The sequence below is a fragment of the Pelodiscus sinensis genome, chromosome 3 (assembly GCF_052426305.1).
Source record: "Pelodiscus sinensis isolate ZL-2025 chromosome 3, ASM5242630v1, whole genome shotgun sequence".
Lineage (NCBI taxonomy): Eukaryota > Metazoa > Chordata > Testudines > Trionychidae > Pelodiscus > Pelodiscus sinensis.
In genome coordinates this window covers 147638710-147664101 of record NC_143054.1, presented here as the reverse complement: position 1 = coordinate 147664101, position 25392 = coordinate 147638710, and the positions used below count along the sequence as shown (strand labels likewise).

General features: G+C 46.1%; 1 protein-coding gene across 8 annotated transcripts in view; it reads right to left on the bottom strand.

Annotated features, from left to right (window-relative positions):
• The window catches only part of HHAT (hedgehog acyltransferase), a 369064-nt gene that overhangs the window by 112707 nt on the left and 230965 nt on the right, over nt 1-25392 (bottom strand). For all 8 annotated transcript variants that reach the window (XM_014580487.4, XM_075925124.2, XM_075925129.2 and 5 more), the window contains 2 exons: nt 19744-19945; nt 3600-3744 (listed from right to left, as the gene is read on the bottom strand). In XM_014580487.4, coding sequence (XP_014435973.2) covers nt 3600-3744; nt 19744-19945 — 347 coding nt within the window. The remainder of the gene's footprint in view (nt 1-3599; nt 3745-19743; nt 19946-25392) is intronic.

Sequence of the window (25392 nt, the reverse complement as noted above, 5' to 3'; positions counted from 1 at the left end):
GCAAATAGCAACACTCCCACAGGGAGAATAGATCCCTGAATGATCATAAAATTGAGCGAGTCCCCTCGAAATGTGATTAATTCATCATACAATTTCCATGAAATTAAACAAATACAGGCTGTGGGAATAATTTTCAGTGCTGTGATTTAATGTAATTAAGAAATAATATCATTTGAATGTAATGTTGTTACAGGATGATGGTCTCCTGCTGCTAGAAAAATACCAAGTCAACCAACATTTGCTAATAATGCACACTAAGGCAGAGACTTACAAGTGTTTCAAAGCAATAGCTATCTGTGACAACCTTCCCCACTAAGCTGTGGTTGTCTGACTCCAACTGATGCAGCAGCTGTCATTTCATCTTGCACAGCCACAGAATGGAAGCTACTCACTGCCCACCAGCTTGGAACCTGGCTTTTCTGAGCAACACCGTGGTGCAAAGGTGCAGAGGAGCTTGAAGGCATTCTGCCTACACATGGCAAAACAAAATGCCTCAGGGTACGTCTACACTGCAACACTATTCCGAAACATCTTGGGCCGCATCTACACAGAAGGCAGTTATTTTGAAATAGTGTCAAAATACTGGCAAGCTGGAGGACTTCTTACTCTGACTCCTGTAGCCCTCATTGTATGAGGAGTAAGGGAAGTCGGAGGATGAGTGCTCTATTTCCAAATAAGTGCTGTGTAGCTGCTCCCTATTTCAAAATACTGTACACTACTTTGAAATAATGTGAAACCAAGCAAATATTTTAGGATCCCAGCAAACACTGTCTCATAAAATATTTCCTAGTTAACCTATGCCTTCTTTTTAGTGTTTCTCAGGAATTTTTCACAACAGATTGTTATTTACAACTGCAAAAATCTTATTGATAAAATATTAATGAAAACTGTTGGTTTACATAATGTATCCTTTCTAATTCACTTGAAGTAAAATGTAAAATCGAAAAACATCCTGTGCTGAAAATTCTTTATCCAATAGCCAAGAACCCTACGAAACAGACAAGTGGAAAAGTCACAATTGTACTAGCTAGGGAAACAGGCTTCTGTTCCCTGGTGCCAATATTTCTTCAAAAAAACCCACACCCTTTACTTTCCTCATAGTGTATTTATAACAACTGCTATTGTATAGTTCATGTCTAAATGTGAACTTAGGATACCTGCTTTACTGATTTTGCTGCAAAAGAAGGAATTGATTATCACAGAAATTCAGAGAATGATAAGTGAACGTGCCTTTCATCTGCATGGGGCAGAAGATGGAAGTAGTACTGATACCTGAGAAGGTTTTAAATAACCTTTGCTTTCCACTAAAGAAGCTGCTAAGAGTTCTGCTGTAGAGCAGCCATCACTGAACCTTGGGTTCAATCCATTATTAGTCCTTTCTTTAGCACATTCCTAATGGAGGCAATGATAGTTCAGAAGTGGGTCCATTATAAAAGTATTTCTTGTGCACTTTTAATGAAATTGTACTATGTTAGGTTCTGATGCTGGAAAGAAATGTATTAGCAGCAGGAACATCCTTAGGATGGATGGGGCCCTTGTGCCCCTATGCCCAACGGCAGCCTGAGGGGTGGAGTAGGGTAGGGAAGATGACAATATTTTAGAGATGTGATTTCATAATCTTCAAAAACACACTACAGGCTGCACCTCTAAAATCCAGGATTTCTCTGGTCTGACAACATCCATTATCCAGCACGACCACAGATGTTCCAGAATCAGACCGTTCCAGCGTGCTGCAGCTGGGCTGTGGGTGGGAGTGGAGGGAGCTGGCGTGCAGCTCAGCTGGGCTGCAGGGGGAAACAGGAAGTCCAGGGGGAGAAGGAGAGGTGGCAGCAATGGGTCTTAAATGACCACCCCAGGTCTGGAAAAATCCCTCATCCGAGACCAATCCCAAGGGTGCCAGACCGGAGAGATCCAAACTGTAATGGAATATTTTAAAGCAAACTTTAAACTAAAGTCCTGTAGACTAACACAGTAAATTCAGAAATAGTATAAACCTAGGATTTACATACCTTGTAAATGGCTTTATTACCATCTGAATGGCTCTTTCACAGGTTTAATGTCTGCTAATAAGTCTAGCAGGATTTTTACTTTTAAGTTAACTAGATCCTCTCCAGAGGAAGCAGAGCCGCAGACCTGGGCTAGGAAGAAGTGGGTGGGTGGACATTAAGACCCAGTGGTGCCCCAAATGTTCAGGTGCCCTCCCAGCTGTGTACTCTGTGTGTGGGTAAGAATGGCGCTGATAGGCAGACCCCTCTGTCCACATGGATTTGTAAGAACTTCAGTAATAGACCACGTGAATGGTTCTCTTTGCAGGCTTACAGCTTTTCTGCCTAGTAGTTCTTAAATTTCAGGGATTCAATTCAAAGCTATTTGAGGAGTGGTTGCTGGAAAGAATTTACTTCAGGTTAGAGGGTTGTTTGTAGGTGAGGACTGGTTTGTCTCCCAAGGCCTGTGAGAGTGAGGGATCATTTTCCAGGATAGGTTGTAGATTGTCAATGCACTGAAGAGGTTTAAGTTGGAGACTGTCAGTGATGACTAGCAGTGTTCTGTTATTTTGCTTGTTGGGCCCATCTTGCAGAAGCAGATACAGCCGCTCCCAAAGTTATGACCACCTCCACTTATGACCATCTGCACTTACAACCAAAGCAGTCGTAAATGCGGATCCGAGTTACGAATGGCGATCCGCGCTTACCAACACTTTGAGTTACGGACCAAGTGTTGGTCTGTAACTTGTTCGTAACTCTGGGAGCGGCCGTACCTGGCTATTTGTCTGCTCTGTCAATCTGTGTGTTCACTTCCTCAGGTGGTTGTTTAAGTTTTAAGAATGCCTGATAGAGATCCTGTAGGTGTTTGTCTCTTTCTGTGGGACTGGAGCAAATCTGGTTGTATCTTAGGGCATGGTTGTAAACAACTGATTGTGTGATGATGTGTCCTGGATGGTAGTTAGTGGCATATAGGTAAGAATAACGTTTGGTAGGTTTATGGTATAAGATGGGGGAAATGTGACCATCATGTAATTGTACTGTAGTGTCAAGGAAATGGATTTTCTTTTGTGGACTGGTCCAGGCCAAGGTTGATGGTGGGGTGGAAGTTGCTGCTATATAAAAATCACAAAAGCCAGTGAAATACCACATAGGCATTTGATTATCACTGCTCACCTCTCACTGAATAGTAGCACTTGCTGGACACAGCACCTTGATCTCATTTTGTTAACAGGGCTCTTTTCACAGATCATACATACTGCATTGCATTTGGTGAGATAGTGTTTGTATTGATGCATGTGGTGTGTACATCCTAAAGTTGGGGGAGGGGTACTGCTAACCTGATCAAATGATCATGCCCTGCCTATTTGTTCATTAGTATCAATTCACTTTTAAGTGAGCCTGGCACCCATAAAGGTGAACTACGTCCTTCAGCTTCTGATAGCACAGTAGGACAGACACCCTAAACAATCCACTTACAGTTATTTAGATTCAGTGGGCCCTGTCAGGACAATTACTTCAGATTTTCATAGGGATACTGAGATGTGCATCTGGCCTTGCAATCTCAAAGAAAACATTTGAAAGCCTTAGCACCGACAGCACACCAAAATGACTTGCCTTCCACAAAGATTCGGTTCCAGTAGATTTTCCCAACCTGATTACCTCCAAGGAACACTAGATTGGATAAAATCAACATTGAAGTGGAAATAGCTGCCAGGGCAGCATGAAGTCGACGGCAAATTCCTGGTGAGAAAAAACGATCCTGACAATAAAGAAAAAGAGAGAGAAGGGTAACAGAGTTAACACTCCAAAAACACACAGAAACTGTTGTTGTAACAACATTTTTACAACTCATTTTGGAAAATGCACTGTAATGATGGCAGATAAGCACTCAGACTCGGGGCCTCGTCAGAATGGGACAAATCCTGAAGTCCTTATATTCTGGCAAAAGTTCCACAGAACTGATTGGAAGTTTTGTCTGAGTAATGAATTCAGGAGTGGCTCTATGACTTAAAAAATTATTTCAAAAGAATAGATCATTTTAGTTTTCGCTGTCTTCCTTGAGGTATTTCGCTTGCAAGTTGAGCAAACACACCTTCCTATATGGCCAGTGGTACTCAATAGGTTCTAACCACCAAGCGGGTTTCCAGTTACTAAAGTGCTTCTGTCCAAATATAAAGGATTTGAATAGTCACTGACACTTTGGGTAAATTAACAGCAAATTCGTTTTTGATTAGTTAATAAACATTCACCAACATATATCACAATTAAACAAGAATTGTTTGTCATAATAAGTTCCTTTATCAAAATAACATTTAGTTTGGGAAGTGAATTAAGATGTAAGTCCTGACATCACTGCTTCTAATAATTTCAGAGGTGAGCCTAGGTATTGTACAATTACTGAAATTGGCAAGACAGTTTTCCCCATTGATGTGATGCAACAAATAAGTCAACAACCGCAATAACCTTGGAGCAGGCTACCACAATGTAAATTAATAGTGGGTGTAAAATTTTTTAAAAACATTTTGTCTTCCTTTAGGTTTCCACTGTTAAAATGAATTATAAAGATAGTACTATGGTAAATCAGACTAAGAAAGCAATGCCGAATAGTTACAATGTTGTATAAGGAACAGCATACAGTGTGCACCATATTTTCAGTGCACCATATTTTCAGGTTCAAAAAATTATTAGGAACTCATCCTCTCAGAATCTGAATGCTTCTTGAAAAGTGGTAAACACTTCAAACTCCCATAAGGGTTAAGGAAAGTAGCCAAGAAGGGTTCAGCCTCTCCCACACAATCATTAGTCAGGATGCTATGGCAAAGGATGCTGAGTCTTATTACTGTAGCACCAATAAAGAACATTAATCTGTAATAGCTGTATTGGACCAGAATTAGTGTTCAGACACCAGAAATATGGAACTTGTACAAAATGGCCCTACAAATTTTACTAAAGAACTTAACTGCCAGCTTTGTAAACATCAGAATAGACATCTGCACATAACTGAAAATGAAGGCCCAGAACTTCTAATAAATATAGAGACCTAAAAATGTAATTATAATATATTTCTGAATAGTAGCTCTGTTGTAACACATTTGCCAATCTAATGTATGAGTCAGCACTACAAGTTGAAACCTGCTAGTCCAGCATGATTTTAGTTAGCTGAATGTCCACTTTTCCTGGGTGTGACTAAGTTTCCCACAGTCCCATGAAATTTGTTTACTGCCACCACCCTGTCTCTCAGTGTTCTGTGCTGTTATTTAGCTCTAATTTACTCCTAAATGTCCTCTAACAGGCCAGTAAGCAGTGGAAGTGGCTAGCAGCATTACCAACAATACTGACCTCCTGTAGTCCAGAAAATTCTCTTTGGAACCGGTCAGGTCCCAAGGATGCCAGACTAGAGAGGTTCAATCTGTACTATATGGTAGGTGCACAACTGGTTGAAAAACTATTTCTAGAGAGTAGTTATCAATGGGCCAAACTCAAGCTGGAAGGGCATACCGAGTTGTCTCCGCTATTGTTCACTTCTGAGGTAAGTGCTGCTCATGGGATGGAACCAGTGGCTAGACGGACCGTATCTTCCCCACCCCAATCCATGGATATATAAAAGCAAGGTTTTGAGACTACATGAGCATGCTCGGAACTCTGCTGTTTTTTCACATAAATTCATAGAGTTTATGGCAAGAGGGGACCGTTATGGTCATCTCAGTGTGACCTCCTGAATAACACGGGCTACAGAATTTCACTCAATCCCACAACTTCGGGTTGAACTAGAGCTTATCTTTAGCATGTGGTGGACCATGACACTTACATCGTATGCTTCCTGCCTCCCTCCCTCCATCCAGCATCAAGACTGCAAATACGGCAGAGACTCAACACTGTATAGCTACCATGAACAGTAGTTTAAAGCAGGGCTTCTCAGATTTTGTCTTTCTGAGGCCCTCCCAACAGGCTTTAAAAACTCCACAGCCCACTTATGCCACATCAACTGTTTTTTTGCCTATAAAAACCAAGACCAGCATTGGGGGTAGGAAGCAAGACAACTGTCCAGGGCCTCATAACACAAGAGTCCCATTAAAGTTGCTCAGGCTATCAGGGCTTGGGGCTGTGGTCTTCAACCACATGCTCAATAGTAGTCCTGCTTAGCAGATCCCCTGAAACCTGCTTCCAGCATTTCAGCATAAAAACAGTTACTTCACTGAACCATTGAGGGCAATGCTGTAGCTAATTTTCATTAGTCTGTTAAGAACTGATCCACAAAACAGTAAAGATTTTCTTGGGGGTGTTTCAGCTTTCTACAAATCCATAACACAGATAGAAAAATCAAACTATATTTTAAATGTCTCATGTCATCCAGAGAAATCCAATTATGAAAGTACCTGAGCAGCTATTGTGTCCAAATTAACACAGTGGAAGCAGTAATTTACCAATGAGAAAGTGAGGCCAGACTTGATTAACAGCAGTACAATTTGGGATTTAAGTATTTATCACTCTGTTCTTTGTTCTCAAGACCTGAGAGTTTATCTCAAGGGTGGCCAAGAGGCTGGATCTGGCCCGCAGACACCTTCCCGGCACCCTTCCGACACAACAGCTCACATCATTTTAAACAGCTGGCTGCTAATTACTTTGAGGGATGGGGAGAGTTTGCATGCTGTCCCCGGACCCTAGCAAAATCCCTTAGATCCCATTGGCCAGTTTCTGGCCAACAGGAGCTGAGAAATTTTGCTGGAGGCAGGGGCAGTGAGAGAAGCCTCCTCACTCTCCACTCCCCATGCTGGAGCAGAACCACTTGGAGCAGCCAGCCCAGCACACCGGCAGGGAGCCTGTCTTAGAGTGTGTCTAGACTATACCTCTCTCTCGACAGAGAGATGTAGATTAGGCACATTGAAATTGCTAATGAAGAAGGGATTTAAATATCCTGTGCCTCATTAGCATAAACATGGCCACTGCTTTTTTTCTAAACGGAGTTTTTTCAGAAAAAAACCAGCAGTCTAAACGTGGATCTGTCAAAAATAAAGCCTTTTTCAACAGATCCTGTAAACCTCATTTTTTTTAAATCCCTGCTTCATTAGTAATTTCAATGTGCTTGATTTGCATCCCGCTGTTGACAGAGGGATGCAGTCTAGACGTAGCCTCAGGCTCCTGCAGGGCTGGCTAGCTGGCAGCTGCTTATGTAAGCATCTCCCAGCCAGCACCTGCGTCTCTTACTCCACCTCCTCTCTGCCCCCAACTTCCTGCCCTAGGTCATCACCCAAACCCTCTGCACTCCCTTTCCCCACTTCTCCCAGGTCACAACTCCCTCCCAGACCCTGTACCCCCTCTTAAAGCCCCTCCCCCAGGCCAGAATCCTCTCCTGTCCCCTTACCCCCTCCTGCACCCCAAGCCCCTGCCCCAGATCACAATCCCCTCATTCACCCAAATGCCCTCTCAGACCCCAGACTCCTTCCTGCCCCCCCTCCTTTATTTGAGCTCCCTTCTACATCTCACCCGCTATCCCAGACCCTGCATCCCCTCCATAGAAGTGTGGACCTTGACCACTTACAAAAATCTCGGAGTGTTCCCCCATTAAAAATTATTGTCCACCCCTGGTTTATCTCTATGAAAACTATTTCAAAAGCTCTTCTCTGTGCTGTTTCACTCCCTGGATGATCTATTCCACTGTTGCAAGAAAAATACCAGGGGTTGCTACAAGTTCTGATTTCAGTTGTATAGTTTCTTTGGAAGTTGGTGTTCAGCTGTGGAATCTGAAATCCTCACCTCCCCCTTTTACCTGCTTCCAACACTCTCAATTATCTTCCTCCAGAAGGTAAGTTTATAAACACAAATGACTAGCATCACACTCCACCTCAGTTAAAAGTCAGTGCTGGCAGAAGCTAAAGAAAACTTCCCTGTAAATCCAATGTTGCTATTGAAGTTGCTGAGGTGGTCAGAGTGCTTTAACCAGGGCCTATTCAACAGGAATTAAATCTTGTCACTGTCTGTGGAATCCTAATGTGATTGAATTTACCCCTTCATGTAGCACAATAGCTGTTTCCCACACTTCTCTTTTGTTACATGTAACTGCCTTTCTGCAGACTCAAGAATGGAGGTGCAAGATAAGAAAAAATTGGAGCTATGACAAATTCTGAGTCAAACATAACAAAGTATATACTGTAGAGCTGTGCACACAATGCAATAAGACTCTCACATGCCAATATTAAGATGAGTGATATAAATACATAGTGCTTGATTCACCATTGCTCTACTGTAACATTACCTTCCTTTAACTTTTAATTGAGTTTAATGTCTTAATACAATTTTTTGGGAAAATGACATCCATTTAGCTACCCTGTTCACTATCGGGTCTGTGTGATTTTTTTTCTGTCAACCACTTTATCCAGGACATTTTTTAAAATGAAAGAAAGGTTACGTACTTTTGTTCAGAAAGTATACTGCATTATTGTCTGTGGTTGATACATCAAAGAATTTTCATGAATGGGACACGTAATTCCAGTTAGTCTTCATTTTTGACCACCAAGCTATGAAGGTTAAGTGTGACTGTGATTGAAGATGGTTGGCTTTCTAGCATTGGAAGTTGACAAGGGATTTTAACAGAGGGCCCATATTTATAATCCAAATTATGTTGGAGTAGAACACTAACTGTACTCAGTGCTAATACTGACAACAGCGGGCTGACTCTCATTTCAGTTGACCTTATTGTACAATGTATAAAATCAACTCTCCTTTCAATGTGTTGCTGATATAAAGGTTATAAAAAGTTAGAAGGCAAAATACAGGTGGGCAGTTTGATTATTTCGGCAGGGTTAGTTGCACAAGTGGTGAGAGTATGTAAATGATGATGAGACTTGGAAAATCTAATTTCTAAGTCCTGGAGTGCGTACTGAAATTTTCCTATTATTAGCTGTCACCAAGGACCTGAGCTAAAGCTCTTTCCCACCCTGCATTATGATCAAAGGATATTGCCACGAGCATGCTCTATGAGGTTAGCAATACAAATGACCTAGTTGTTGAGTTTTGCCCTTAGAAGGTACATTTAGGAATGACAGCTCAAACCCCTTCCCAAGGCACTGCAATAATAATAGCACTCAACAGCCTGAGTATTACCTTGAAAGGTCTTCTAAATCATAGTAATCTGAACTGTAGGTACTCGCCAAAAATAATGGTTGATTAGGATGTTAAGGAGTGGATCTTTTGCTAATCATGTAGTCAATACAATTTGTTTTGACTACACGATTAGTCAATAAGGAGAGACTCGCTCCAGGACTGCTGTGCCTTTGCATTTTAAATGTAGTAAGAGACCAGCAGCTCTTACTACATTTAAAATACAGAGGCACAGAGATCCCAAACCTGCATGAGCCAGGACTCCTCGGTCTTGGCTTACAACAGGGTGCTGCAAACAGGGGCTGCTTTGCCTCACATAGCATACCAGGAGGTATGCTACATGCCAGGAGGCAGTATCCAAGATGTCAGGAGGGACTGTCAAAGATCATCCAGCATTCTGATGACTACTCCGACGCTACTCGGCGAGGAGAGTACTACTGGTACTGTGTGGTATGACTCTGAGCAGATCACAAGTGACAACAGGACCTGGGGAGTAAGGGGTGAAGAAATTGGGGGTGCAGGCTGTGTTCTGTTCAAACCTTCCAGTCAAGTATAGGTGAATGCCTGGCTGCAAAGATGGTGTTGTCAGGAAGGCTTTGGCTTGCTTGACCATGGGATATTGTTCTGGGAAGAAGAACTGCTAAGCAAACATGGGATCACCTATCAAGGAAAGGGAAGAGTTTATTTGTGTATGGACTTGTCTAACCTAGAGATGATTTTAAACAACGTTTGATGGGAGGAGACAAAACCCCACAGGTTGGTCAAAAATATGGAGACCAAGGAGAAGAGTCAGAATCTGGGGGGAGCATGGGCCATTCTAGCAGGGATAAGGGAGAGAGAAAGTAAAACACTGGGGGGAAATCAAATCAGTATCTTTGATGTCTGTATACTATTAATCAGGAAGAACTTAAAATGCTAGTTAATAAATGCAACTATGACATACTGAGGCTGAGATGGACCACCTAATCAGGAAGAGAAGGAGGAGGCTTTTTATAAACAACTAACAAACTCATCCAAAGGGTAGGACTTGGTGATGATGGGGGACTTCAATTACCCAGATACATGTTGGGAACATAACACGGAAGGGCACAGGTTATCAGATAGTTACTTTTTTCCATAACTGGTCTTCGAGATGTGTTGTTTATTTACATTCCATTGAATGTGTATATGCTCGCCACGTGCACTGGTGCTGGAAGTTTTTCCTTCAGCATTATCCATAGGGGACCAACTCTTTTCTTCTTTGAGTGCTTGCTCATGTCCATTCCACAATAAGTGACTCCAAGCATTAATTGCAACACAACTCTGCCAAATCCAGTATCATCTCTTGTCAGAGGGTTGATAGAGTAGTGTGTCATGAACATGTATACCAAAGACCACGTTGCAATCCTGCAGATGTCCTGGATAGGGACATGCACTAGGAAGGTTGCTGAGGATGCTTGAGACCTGGTCAAATGGGTCTTTACCATAAGCAGCAGCTCAGCTCAAGCCAGCTCATAGCAGGTCCAGATGCAGGTAGTATTCCAATTGGAGATCCTCTGCAAGGACAAAGGGAGGCCCTTCATCCCGTTTGCTGTTGCAATAAGTAGCTTGGATGATCTGTGGAAGGGTTTGGTGCGCTCAGGTAGTTTGTTAGGGTGTGCCAGACATCCAAAGTGCATAACTGTCTCTCCTCATGGGTTGTGTGCGGCTTTGGACAGAACAGCAGTAGAAAGATAGCATGGTTCATGTGGAAGTAAAACTTACAGGGCAGAAACACAGGATATTCTTGTAGAAAACCATATAAGGAGTTCTGAAGTGAAGGCTTTAATCTCAGAGACTCGCCTTGCCTATGTAACGGCTACAAGGAAAGCTACCTTCCATGACAGATGTGAAAAGGAGCAAAGGCTCAAAGGGAGGCCCTGTGAGCCTCAAAAGGATGAGGTTAAAGTCCCAGTGCAGAATCGGGTCCTGGATAGGTGGGAAGAGTTTCTAATTCTTTCAGGAACCAGATGAACATGTGTGAGAACACCAGTTTGCCCTGGTGGAAAGCTGATAGAGCTGCCAAGTGCTCCTTAAGGAAAGAAAGTGCAAGGCCTTGATGCTTACCATTGGCAGATAGTTGAGGATTGTAGGGTAAACTGAGGCAGTCCATGGTATCTTGCTGAGAACTGAGTACCCAAATCCAAAATCATTAGGCCAGGCCTGGTTAGCACACAGACTGGCAGTTATTGTGACCCTGGTTCCCCTGGCAACTACATTCCAAAAGGGCCTCACTCTGATAAGGCCTGGTTGGTATCAGCCAGGTTGCATGGTTTTTCTTACTGTCTCCTGTGATTTCAGACTAATCAGCTTGGATCCCAAGGACTCTGCCAACACAAGGAAGGAGTCATCTCACAATAGTCATCACAATTTCAGCAAAACAAATTAACATCAACATGTCCATTTTGGGGGCTTCCATCCTGTTTATGTTGGCTCATTTAGCTTGTTAGGAATAACTACCTGTATTAGTGATAACATGTTTAACTGGCAATGGGTGGAGATACTGTGTAACTTTCGTGGTTTATTGGCTTATGTGCATATCTCATTTCTGCTGCCTTACCTATCAAATCATTTTCCCTCCATCCATCTGCTACCTATATAATCTAATGTATGCTTTGGTTAAGTCAGTGCTCACCAGGTTAACTCCTGATGGGTACTCCACCAGCTGTGTGAACCAATAAATCCTCTGCTTGTTTCCCCCTGCACCCAGTGTGTCCGGAATTATTCCCTACAAAGATGGACCGTAAAGACAACCTTGTTGGGGAGATGTCGCACTCCTCTGCCCAGCAGGAGAATATCTTCCACTTTTCCAGGTAAGTTGCTCTGGTGGAGGGTTTTCTGTTTTCTAAGAGAACTTGCTGTACCTGAGTGACACAGGTACCAAGCTGTGAGGTGAAGGAAGGAAAGTTTTGGATGCAGGAGCTGCCTGTGGTTTTACATGAGAAGGCCCAGGTGTCTGGCCAGCAGCCATGGGGAGGCCACTGTCAGTACCATGGGTAACCCAAACCAGTGCTGGTGAGACCACGTGGGGGCAATCATGATGTCTCTACCCTTGATAGGACCCCACTGGCAAGCAGACTTGGTGGGAATGCATACATCAGATCCTCTTTCCAAGGCACAAGGCAGGAAGTGAAGAGGCAGTCCCTGCCTATGGCTCTGTAGGGAGCAGCACTTCCTGTTCTGTCTGGTGGTGAACAGCTCCACTCAGTGAGTTTCCCATCTTTGGAAGAGAACTTGGACGATTTCTGGATGGAGGGACCACTTGTGGGGAGAGAAGGACTTGTGAGGAAATCCGTCAGTGCATTCCGCACCTGAGAGAGGTGCGGTGTCTCAAGGTGGTTGTCATACTCAAGGCAAAAGGGCCACAAATGGAGTGTTTCCTGACAGAGTGGCAGTGAGCATACTCCCCTTTGCAGGATGATGTAAAACATTGAGACTATGTTGTCCATGAGTAGCCATACCACTTGACTAGAGAGATGGTAGGAAGACTCTGCAAGCAAGGCAACTGCTCTGAGTTCCTGGATGTTTATGTGCAATGTTAACTCCTCTGGGGACCACACTTCCAGCCAAGGATAGAGGCATCTGATATCAGAGATACTGAGGGTCAAAGGCTCTCAAACAGGACTCCTCGGACCAACTTGGGGCCGCAGGGAGGTAAGTACCTTCGATGGAATTGAGACAACCCTAGTTGGTCAGGGTGTAGACTGTGGTCAGCCAGTATTGTATGGGTTGCCTCCTGAGTCTTGCGTGGCAGTACATGTGGCATGTGGCTCCGCAACTTGATACTGTTTCGAATTACCTTCTCACAAACAAACTAGGGAAATGCAATCAAGATGGAGCTACTATCTGGTACGTGTCTACCTGGTTGGAAAACTGTTTGTACAGAGTAGTTATCAATAATTCACAGTCCAGGGCACACCGAGTGGTCTCTGCTACTGTTCACTTGTGAGGTAATTGAAAGAGTTCTAATTGATTTATAAGTTATATGGGTTTCTGGCTACCTGAGAGTCTACCCCCCTTCTGAGCCAATGGGGATAGTTTTGTTCAGGGGGCAACTAAGATTACTAATGCACAAACTGCACAAAAACCAAACACTCTTGCCTAGCCTGCTGCTGCACCTCTACCTTGGGGTCCCACCCTGTTCCGCCCCTTTTCCAAGGCCATGTCCCCGCTCATTCTGTCCACCTTCCCTCTGTTGCTCACTCTCCCCAAACCTCACTCACTGTCACTGGGCTGGAGCAGTGGATTGGAGTATCAGAGGGGGTTGTGAGGACCCCAGCTGGAGAAGTAGACTCTGGGTGTGGTCAGAAAGGAGGGAATAGGTGTGGAAGAGGGCTCAGAGCCAGTGCAGGGGGTTAGGGTTTTGGAGATGAGGGTTCTGGCTAAGAGTGCAGGCTCTGGGTGGGACCAGGTGTAGCCAGACAGGAACCCCCCTTCTAACATCCATTTTTGCTTGCCTGGAGCATGCAGGGCACACAGAACAGAAGGCCCAGGCTGTGTGACCGTGAATGGCTGTAAACAGAGATATGCCAATTGCTGACCAAGAGGCTGCCAAGGAGTGTCCTTGACTCAAACCCATATTGATACGAACACACAGCCGTCCGTAGGAGGAGGAATCTCTTGCCCAATAAAAGAATATCCGGCACTCCTAATTTAGCTATCTTCCTCTCTTGCAAGTGTAAATTAACTTGAAACTTGCTTGTAAGAACTGGCGCCACAAAACGGACCAGTACAATTTGGCCTCTTAGAAAAGAAAGAGGATACGGGCCCCCAGGGGTATAAAGATGGGTCCAGCAGCACATTTTCTCTGAGTGTCAATCTACCATCTATCTGCTGGTTGGGTTAGGTGTTTGATCTCCCGAGGTTCCAGAGGGGACGCCCACCTCGTATTCATCTTTCCTAGGAATTGAGAGACCGGCCCTGGCCTGACACACTGGAGTCGAGAGGCACAGAAAGGGGTAAAAATTGTACCTGGATGTGGTCCTTTGCTTAAGTATATATATACATAGTGTTAGAGCTCTTTAAAGATTAAGCTGTCACTTGGTACCATTATTTCTATTTTCTATCTTTACCTTTTTCCTGTAACCATTTTTAAGATCTATATATATATTTGCTAGCATTTAAGAAATAGAGCAATAGCCATTGTAACCATATGCTTTTATAAGTCTTTTAATAAACCTGTAACTGTTTAAGCTTTAACCTGACTCCTTCAGTTGCTGTAATAGAACCAAGCACAATTTAAAAGAACTTCAGCCGGTCATAAAGGGACAGGCTTAGGAAGAGCTTGGGCGTTTGGATCTGTGTCACTCCCAGGTGACAGATCCGTTGGGGCTGCCCGCTGCGAAGGAACTTTGTGTTCTAGCAGCTAAAATCTAAGGTGTAATAAGCTCTTCCTATATAACGGGGCGTCTGTTGGCCTGCTGGCCACCCTCTGCGACGGGACCCCGGTCCTAGCAGTAAAGACACGGACGTTAAACCTTTTCTCGGAAACACACACACATTGCCCTGACCGTCGGCTGACACCAGGGATGAAGGATTTATGGTTCAGAAGGGAGATCAGGGATGGGACAGGGGTCGGGGGATGCAGTGTATGTGTGAGGGAAGGCTCCGCTGGGGATGAGGGGTTCGAGACGCCAGAGGGGACTCAGGGGTGGCACAGAGTTCTAGGGTATAGAGGGGGTATTCAACAGGCTCTAAATGGCAGTTTGGGAGGGGGGCAGGATGCTGATTGGTGCATGGGTAGGAGGTATGAGATCCTGATGGTCCTTACTGTGGTTCCCAGGAAGCAGTTGCCAGGTCCCTAGGTCCCCTTGGCACAGTGTGCTGCTTTTGCACCCACAGACAATCTCCCACAGCTCCTATTGATCATGGTCCCTGTCCAGTGGGAGCTGTAGAGCCAGTATTCTACGCACTGCACCTGGCCCCTGAGTGGCAGCTCTGTCGCTCCCACTAGCCAGGAACCAGAACCAATGGGAGCTGTGGGAGTGTTGCCGGCAGGCCAGAGGGCCGTGCACAGATGGAATTTCCCTGCACCTAGGGGCTGAAGGGACTGGGCGGCTGCTACCAGAAGGCACTCCCACTGGACTTTTAACAGCCCCATTGGCAGCACCCAATTGGAGCCACTGGGTCCTTTTTCAACTGGCTGTTCTGGTAAAAAACCAGAGGCTTGGCAATCCTACTGGGCACTCTTCCTTATGCTCCCATAGATCTGAAGGTCTGAGTACATCCTAGATAGAGAGGAGACACATCTCTTGGACAGCACTCCTGCATTTGGTCCTGCAGAATCCAAATGATTTGATCTTTGGAAGATGACACAGGCTTTTGTCTGAGTAGATTACAACACTGGGATCCCAATAAGTGAAAGTCCAAGTTATATGATTTAAAACTATGTATATTATTCTGCCTTTGTATATCTGCTCAGAGACACGGAAAGGGGATAAACCTTCCAAACCTATAGCTTATGTAAACAAACAAACAATTAAATAAAAAAATAGATTATAGTCCAAACAAAAGATATGTAATAATGCAGAAAATATTATTGGAAATTGTTTTCATTTAATAGAACCAATAAGTTTCAAGAAAATGTGCAAGTGCACAGATAATTCTGTTATTCAAATAGGAAAAGTTTAGATACAGCATCTTAACCCCATATAGTAAGTGACAGAAAAATTTATATCTAGCAAATAAAGTGATACATTTCCTGCATAATAAAGGTCATCAAAGCTTAGTATGTGCCAGAAATTACCAATACATATTTTAATGTACTGATGTGGCATGTATGTATTAAAGGTTTAATTCTGCAAGATGCTAAGCACCTTCTGGTAGATGTTGAGCACCATCAATTACTTCGATCAAGCCCAAAAATGAGACTGGGACTAGGTTTCTAGAATCATAGAACCATAGAGCTGGAAGAGACTTCAGGAGGTCATCAAGTCCAGCCCCCTGCCCGAGGAAGGACCAATCTCAACTAAATAAACACAGCCAAGGCTTTGTCAAGCCGAGATTTAAACATCTCTAGGAATGGAGATTCCACTACCTCCCTAGGTAATGCATTCCAGTGCTTCACCACCCTCCTCAGGAAATAGTTTTTCCTAATATCCAACCTAGACCTCCCCCACTGTAACTAGAGACCACTGCTCCTTCTGCCATCTGTCTCTACTGTGAACAGCCTTTCTCCATCCTCTTTGGAATCTCCCTTCAGGAAGTTGAAGGCTGCTAGCAAAAAGCCCCCCTCACTCTTCTCTTCTGCAGACTAAACAAACCGAAATCCCTCTGGGTATGTCTACACTGCCACCCTAGTTGGAACTAGAGTGGCTAATGTAGGCATTCGAACTTGCAAATGAAGCCCGGGATTTAAATATCCCGGGCTTTATTTGCATGTTCCTGGGCGCCGCCATTTTTAAATGCCCCGTAGTTTGAACTCCCTGCCCGTGGCTACACGCGGCACGGATTAGGTAGTTCGAATTAAAGCTCCTAATTCGAACTACTGTTACTCCTCCTCCAATTCTCTGATCTGAAATAGGAAGCTGTCTGACTGGATCTGCCCCTACCCCGGTGGGTCTGGCCAGGTTCACCTTTCCCCGCAGCTGCAGGCAGGGGCTACTCTGACTGGCCATTCAGAGCAGCCCTGTCTGTGATAGGGGACACTCTAGCTTGGCTGCGGTGGGCAGCGGGGTGCTCCAGCCTAGTGGGCTGGATCAGCCCCCCCACCCATCCCTGTTTAATCAGTTTAACATTTAAGTACTTTGATAAACAGATGCATATTATGGAGTTTCACTGCAGCTCCTTTCAGGGCATTTGTATTTGTCCATAAATGCTTTTGGATAACTTCATATACATCAATATTTCTAAGTGAATCAAAAAAAGAAAAAAAAAACAGAAAAAAAACCAGTCGTCCCATTGGGGAACTATTCTCCAGCTGGATTCATAAAGCACAGCACTGGCATAAAAAGGAATGAAAAGAGAACTGACTAGTTCAGAACAAACTTTTTACTATTAAGACTAGTTTCAACAAACTTTCAAAGTGGTTTCTGTTCATGTACTTTCACGCTCCTCAAATATTGCACTCTGGTCAGTTTAAGCAGAAACGGTGGAGAAAAACCTCAAACAAAACCATCATATTTCATTCAGAGCTGTGAAAACAACATGTTATGGACCATATTTTAATTTCAGTGTATCCCATTCACTCTCAATCCAGTGAGACTACTTTTGTAGTCAGGAAATATAGGAACTGAATCTCCTTATGCCTATATTTAATTAGCAGATCAACAACATGCCATGGCCGGGCTTCAGAATACTTCAGATTATTTGCATAAGAGATACAAAGAAAAAGTGAGACAATCTCATGAGAAAATGTCAATAGAGGTGATTTATAAACTCTTGGTATTATCTCTGTATCAGTTCATTTTGCAGCAAATGCACAACAAATATTCACATAGTGCCCAAACTTTGGATTCTATGATTTTTAAATGCAATTTTAACTTGATTTTTATAAAATAAAAGTTTAAAGTTCCCATAAAACTATGTTGAAAGGTTAGGAACAGTAAACTGACTGTATAAAAATGAGTCAGACCTGCCTTGTTCCCTGTTTTTATTCAGAACATCTAGTTATGTGTGTCACAAAAATAAGCTTTCATTTTTCACATCTATTAGCCCCTAAGAGCCAACATGGATAAGGGATTCACAGATTCTAAGGCCAGAAGAGATCACTATGATCACCTAGTCTGGCCTCTTGTATAACACATGCCCCAGAACCTCCCAAAAATAACCCATAGACCCAGATCTTTTAGAAAAACATCCACTCTCGGCTTAAAAATTGTCAACAATGGAGAAGCCACCAGAACACCCTTGGTAAATTTAGCAGGCCAATGCTCAAACCACTGAGCTATCCCTCCCCCCTTTACACACTGTTAACATTTTATACCTTATTTCTAGTCTGAATGTATCTAGCTTCAACCAGGCTAACTGTTATTCCTTTCTCTGGAAGAATGGGATGGATTCTGCTCTGGTTTGTGCATCAACAGACTTTCAACTGAAATACAATCTTTAGCCTGGTGTGCAGCTCTGTTGCACTACAAATCTGTATATTGAGCTAGGGGTACTGGTCCTGCTCCATGAGTCTGGAAGGAAACCGGTTACTAATCTTTCTGCAACTGTTGTTCTTTGAGATGTGCTGGATGTGTCCATTTCCTGGTAGCTGTGCATTCACTGTGTGCAGTCTGTGGAAATTTTTCCTTCAGCTCTAGCATCTCCTGGTGCCATGTGCTGGTCACTGGTATAAGAGATCAAGACAACCCCACACTCCCTCAGTTCTTTCTTGCTAGTCAATTCCAACAGAAGGGGTCAAAGGGTGGGTTGTGGAACAGGAATGCGCAACACATCTCAGAGAACAGCAAGGTTAGTTCTTCAAATCCTTGCACATGTCCATTGCACATTAAGTAACTCCCAGGTAGTACCATAGGAGGTGAGATCAGAGTTCATGGACATGCTGACTGCAATATAGCTCAATCAAACCCAGCATCACCTTTAGCTTGCTGGGCGATGGCACAGTGTGATGAAAAAAATATATATTGACAACCATGTTGCCACTTTGCAGATGTCTTGTATCAGGACCTGGGCCACGGACACCGCTGAGGAAGCTTACGCTTTCAGATGGACATCACTATTGCTGGTGGTGGATGTCTGGCCTGCTTGTAGCACATGTAAATGCACAATGTGATTTGAGATGAAATTCATAGACTCATAGAATCCTTGGGCAGGAAGAGACCTCAGGAGGCTATCAAGTCCAGCCCCCTCCCCAAATCTGGACCAATCCCAACTAAATCATCCCAGCCAGGGCTTTGTCAAGCCAAGCCTTAAAAACCTCTAGGGATGGAGATTCCACTCCCTCCCTAGGGAACCTATTCCAGTGCTTCACCACCCTCCTAGGGAAATAGTTTTTCCTAATATCCAACCTAGACCTCCCCCACTGCAACTTGAGACCATTGCTTCTTGTTCTGCCATCTGTCACTACTGAGAACAGCCTCTCTCCATCCTCTCTGGAACCTCCTTTCAGGAAGTTGAAGCCTGTTATCAAATCCCCCCTCACTCTTCTCTTCTGCAGACTAAATAAGCCCAAATCCCTCAGCCTCTTCTCGTAGGTCATGTGTTCCAACCCTCTCATTCTGGTTGCCCTCTGCTGAACCCTCTCCAATGCGTCCATGTACTTTCTATAGTGGGAGGGCGGGGAGTGGGGGCAGAACTGGACTCAATTCTCTGATCTGAAATAGGAAGGCCCTTCTTCCTGCCTGTTACTTCCACAAAGAGCTGCAAAGATTTAAAGAGCTATCTTGTGCTCTCAGTATAGAAAGACAAGGTGCATCTAATGCTCCCTTTTGCTTGTGTGATTTCAGGGAATAAAAGGTGGGAAAACAGACTGATTACTGTGCAATTCTGAAACCACCTTTAGTAGGAAAGGGGAGTGAGGCCAAAGCTATACCTTGTCCTTAAAGGAGACCGTGGATTCTGACATAAGAGCTCTGAACTCTGAGACCTTTTTGGCTGAGGAGATAGCCTCATTAAGCAATACGTTTAATCTACCTCTCAAAAAATTCCAAACTTGAGAATTGAAAATGAAAATGAAGCGCAAAGGGATTCAACTTACAATTAACTCTTGAACAAGTGAAACAGACAGTAGCCTCCTGACTCCATTTTCTGCAATTACTCCAAGCCAGTTAAGTGCTGCCCAGAACCAAAGGTAGTTATGGCCCCCATGCCAATAGCTTACAAAAGAAAAAGTGGCTGCGGTGGAAAACAACATCCCAAACACACCGCCATGGGATCCTCCCATTGGGATGTAGATGTACCTGCAGGGGAAATGATAAATAAGCAATGTTATTAAGACTTTATTAAAATCTTGGTAATATATCCAGAGCAAAATAAATTTGATTTTAGAGCAGTGTTAGCACCCATTTGACTAATGACCTGACACCTTCCATTTGCAGAACATGACAGTTTCTGGAAAGTAGCAGACAACTTACAAGATGTTAACAGACAGCATTTGTTAAGAAAATAGATCTAGGGCTTAAAAGAGATTTTGCATTAAGTAGATACACTGGCTAAACTCCACTCCCACTTCAGAAATTTGCAACAGGAAATCAAATTATGTAAGAAGCAAGTTCATTCAACCATTCTCCCATGAATTTAGAATAATATTCTCCCCAAAACAATAAAATGTTCAATATATTTATCTTAAAACAAACTTGCATATTCTTTACTTATGCAATGTTTGGTGATTGTTTTTAACATAATTAATCAATATTTCATAGAACTGATACAATTTTTGTTAGATATTTTAAAGAAAAACAAGTTCTTTACATAAAACTATAGTCTATCATTTTTGGCAAAAAAAACCCCAATTTTTTTAAATACATGAAAATTTTCTTTCTTTTCCAAAACTTTATGTAGAAAATGCTTACCATTTTCTAGCCAGCTATAGCATGTAACCATCTTGATTATGCCCAAGAACTAGCATGTCATGGTAACATTTGTGCACATATATACTCAACTTGTACTTAGCCGTTTTTTTAAATTCATGTGACTCTAAGATTTACAATCCAGAGGTTTATTCTGTATTAAAATGCCTACTGTAATATAATTATGAAGTTTGACACGGTTTTTCTGAGGAAGGAAGAAAATAAGGAAATGAAACAGATCAATTTTCCATTACTGAGATTCATCTGCTCCCACTGACTTTAGAGAAAGGTGAAGTTCCTCTATTCTCCCCAGTTAGAAGGCTGCAACACACACATTAAAGGACACAGATAATTCTTATGCAAGGAAGCTATAATTTCTGTTTGTGTTATGTTAATGGCAAGTATGCATTATAGCTACAAAGCGCTTTTTAAAAAAATACCATTGACAATAGTCACCCTTCTTTCAGGGTGACAACAGTCTCTACTCATGTATTTTTACTCAACAACTTAATCAGTGGCATTTCTCCAGTGAAATTTTGCTGTTTTTTTGTCAAATTCTAGGCCCGGAGAAAGTACAGTAAAAGTACTCATGTGAAAGCTTATAAGGTAGATGAACATAGCATTTTACTCTTAATCTTTGAAGTCACAGCCCCAACCATTGGATGAGAACTAAAGTAAATAATAACTGTAATTAAGTATCAGAGGGGTAGCTGTGTTAGTCTGGATCTGAAAAAGCAACAAGGAGTCCTGTAGCACCTTATAGACTAACAGATGTATTGGAGCATAGTTGCTGGTGAGAACATGCTTCAGGTTGGCGGGTTGTCTGTGGGCGAGAACTGGCCTGCCTCCCAAGGCCTGTGAAAGCAAGGGATCATTGTCCAGGATGGGTTGTAGATCCCTGATGATGCGTTGGAGAGGTTTTAGCTGAGGACTGTAGGTGATGGCCAGTGGTGTTCTGTTGGTTTCTTTTTTAGGCTTGTCCCACAGCAAGAGGCTTTTGGGTACATGTTTCCTTACTTCCTCGTGTGGGTATTGTAGTTTCAAGAATGCTTGTTGAAGATCTTGTAGGTGTTGGTCTCTGTCTGAGAGGTTGGAGCAAATGAGGTTGTACCTCAGTGCTTGGCTGTAGACAATGGATGGTGTGGTGTGTCCTGGTGTGTGCTAAGCTGCAGTTCATCTGCAAATTTGACACCATCAGCTCAGGATTAAACAAAGACTGTGAATGGCTAGCCAATTACAAAAGCAGTTTCTCCTCTCTTGGGGTACGTCTACACTACAGCGCTAATTCGAACTAACTTAGTTCGAATTAGTTAATTCGAACTAAGCTAATTCGAACTAGAGCATCTAGAACTAAAAACTAGTTCGAATTAGCGTTTTGCTAATTCGAACTAGCGCGTCCACACTGATTGGACGCAGGGGGGCATTTAAGGGCGGCTGAAACAGGTTCTGGCAGGGCATCAGGTCAGTAGTTGCTTTGTGTGGCTGCTGTCTGAGGCTATCTGAGGCTCGAGCTTAAAGGGACCCCTCTGGACAGCCGGTTCTCAGCTTTTCCTGCTTGCTTGCCAACCTCGCCGGGGGACAGCAAAGCGTTGGTCTCTGTGCCCGTCTGTGTCAGTGCTTCCCTTCGGGGGGGCCGCCACAGGTGGCAACATGGAGCCACAGCTCGCCCTGCACCTTCTGGTGCACTTTCTGGACTTGCTGCTGCAAGCCTGCCAGCAATGGCTTGAGGCTGCCTGGCACCACCTGGTGCACGTCAGCCCCCTGCCTCTCCGCTTGGCCGCCCTGGGGGCTGTGGAGGAGCCACGGCGGCGCCCCGGCACCGGCGTGCCCCACCGCGTCTGGCATCTGGACACCAGCACCGACTGGTGGGACCGCATCGTCCTGGAGCGCTGGGAGGACCGACACTGGACCCAGAACTTCAGGATGAGGAGGGACACCTTCCTGGAGCTCTGCGAGTGGCTCGCCCCTGCCCTGCGCAGAAGGGACACTCGCATGAGGCCCGCCATCCCCCTCCAGAAGCGGGTGGCCATTGCCCTCTGGAAGCTCTCCACGCCGGACAGCTACCGATCCGTCGGGAACCAGTTCGGCGTGGGGAGATCCACCGTCGGAGCGGTGCTCATGCAGGTATGGCACTCGTCGGCCACCGAGCTGGGGGGAAGAGGGGCTGCGAGGAGGGGATGGGCCGCCCCAGGGACAAAGGGGGGGCAGGAGGAGGCGAAAGCGCCCCGCACCGGAGGGGTCGGTCTGTCCCGGCCGTACTACACACCGCCAGGGGGGTTGCTACCGGGAGTGGGGCGCGGGGCACTGCCAGGGCACGAACGCTCCCAGCCACCCGGGCGCCCCACTGATTGGCGCTTTGCTGTGTCTCTCTCCGCAGGTGGTCAAGGCCATCAACTGGGTGCTGCTCCGCAGGGTGGTCCGCCTCACCGACCCGAACGCCGTCATACGGGGCTTCGGCACCCTCGGCTTCCCCAACTGCGAGGGGGCCATCGACGGGACACACATCCCCATCCGTGCCCCGGAACACCAGGCATCCTGGCACGTCAACCGCAAGGGGTACTTCTCCGTGATCCTGCAGGCCGTGTATGACCACCGGGGACAGTTCACGGACATTAATGTGGGCTGGTCCGGCAAAGCACACGACGCCCGGGTGTACCGCAACTCCTCCATGTGCCAGCGGCTGCAGGCCGGGACCTTCTTCCCCGACCGCCACATCAGGGTCGGGGACGTGGACATGCCCATGTGCCTGGTGAGGGATGCCGCCTAACCACTGCAGCCGTGGCTGATGAAGCCCTACACGGGGCACCTCAATCCCTCCCGCCAGGCCTTCAATGCCAGGCTGACCAGGGCCCGCATCGTGGTGGAGGGGGCCTTCAGGCGACTGAAAGCCCGCTTTCAATGCCTCCTCACCCGTCTGGACATGGCCGAGCACAACATCCCTCCCGTGGTGGCAGCATGTTGTGTGCTCCACAATTTGTGTGAGCGGAAGCGGGAGGCTTTCTTGCCAGCCTGGATGGCTGAGGCTGACCGCATGGCTGGACACTACGGTCAGCCCCTCACCGCCGCCATCCGGGAAGCCCAGCGGGGGGCCGTCCGGATCCGGGAAGCCCTGTGGGAGAGCTTCCTGGTGGAGGAGGAGGACTGACCTCACCCTGCATGCCCCACTGGGGCCTTCTTCCACCCTACCCCCCTTCCCCTTTCCCCTCCCTACCTACTGTAAAATAAAGACACCTGTTTTTCAAACAAAAACATATGTTTATTTAACATAAGTGGGGTGGGGGGAGGAAGGGGGAAGGGTAGGAGAGGGGAGGGGGAAACCTGGGACGAGGGAGCTGGAAGGGGAGGGAAGGGAGGAAGGGAAAGGAAAGCTCAGTGGTGGGAGTCCGGCTGCCTCTCCCGTCTCACCACACTGCGGGTCCGGGGGCGTTGGTGGGAAATGGTTGTGGAGGGGGCTCAGGAGGGACAGGGGGTGTGGAGGAAGCAGGAGCGGGAGCAGGAGGGGGAGCAGGAGGAGCAGGGGGAGCAGGAAATGGGAAGCGGTCGAGCAGGCTCTGGAGGTGGCCTCGCAGGGCATGGCCCTGCTCCTCCAGGGCCTCCAGACTCCTCCGGCGCAACCTCAGGTCCTTCTGGACCCAGTGGTCCTGGGTGCGGAGCTGGTGGTCCATGAACCGGAGGTGCCGCCTTTGGTACTCCTCCTCTTTCCTGGCTCTCCTGCTTGCTCGGGCACGGGCAGCTGCTGCAGGCGGTGTAGTGCACCCTGCAGGCCCTGGTGCTGCAGCTGCAGCTGTGGTGCAACAAGACCAACGGTCAATTACCCCAGCGGCCCAGGTGTGTGAAACCCAGCTCCCCTCTGCAAGGCCAGGGCCCCTGAAGGATCCCCAGCTGCTGCTCCTTGGTGGGCAAGGCCCAGGCGCACGGTCCCGAGGCTCCCTCTTGCCTCAGCCCCCCGAACACATAAGGGGAACACGATGGTTCTCACATGTGGACGCCTCCCCGGCCTCGGACGACACAGGTGAACGGCTCTGTGGGGTGCCTCGGGGGTCCCGGGTCTTGGGCAGGCTGGCGGCAGGCTCCTGGCTCTCAGAGCCCTCCTCCTCCGTCTCCTGGAGCGGGCCCTCTGCCCCGGGGTCTATCACGTCCCGGGGGGCAGGGACGGCATGAGCCCCCAGGAGGCGGTCCAGAGCGTGGAAGTGGGGGCAGGCCTCCGGGTCGGCCCCTGGCTGGCAGGCCCGGGAGTAGGACTGCCGCAGGTCCTTAATTTTGCACCGGACCTGCTCCCGGCTGCGCTGGTGGCCCCTGGCGGCCAGGGTGGCAGCCATGCGGCCATAGACGGCCGCGTTCCTGTGGCTAGTGCGGAGATCGTGGACATTGGAGGCTTCCCCCAAACGTCGATGAGGTCCACGATCGCCGCACTTGATCAAGCGGGCGCCCGCCTTTTGCGCCCCCGGGCAGGCTCCTGGGAGCCGCCAGGCTGGTCCTGGGGAGCAGTGGAGGGCTGGGTGTCCTCGGGTGGCTAGCTCATGGTGTGGCAGGTGCAGGGTCTGCTGGCACGGGTGCTGGCAGCCTTGCAACTGGCACAAACTGTGTAGCCAGCCCGTGGCCCTTTAAGGGCTCCGGGGCCAGGAGGGGGGCAATAGAGTTTCCCTGGTGTTGGCCAGAGTGGCCACCAAGGAAACCTGGGAAGCCTTAGCCTCCCACTAGTTCAAATTAAGGGTCTACACAGCCCTTAATTTGAACTAGCTAGTCGAACTAGGCTTAATCCTCGTAAAATGAGGTTTACCTAGTTCGAACTAAGCGCTCCGTTAGTTCGAATTAAGTTCGAACTAATGGAGCGCTAG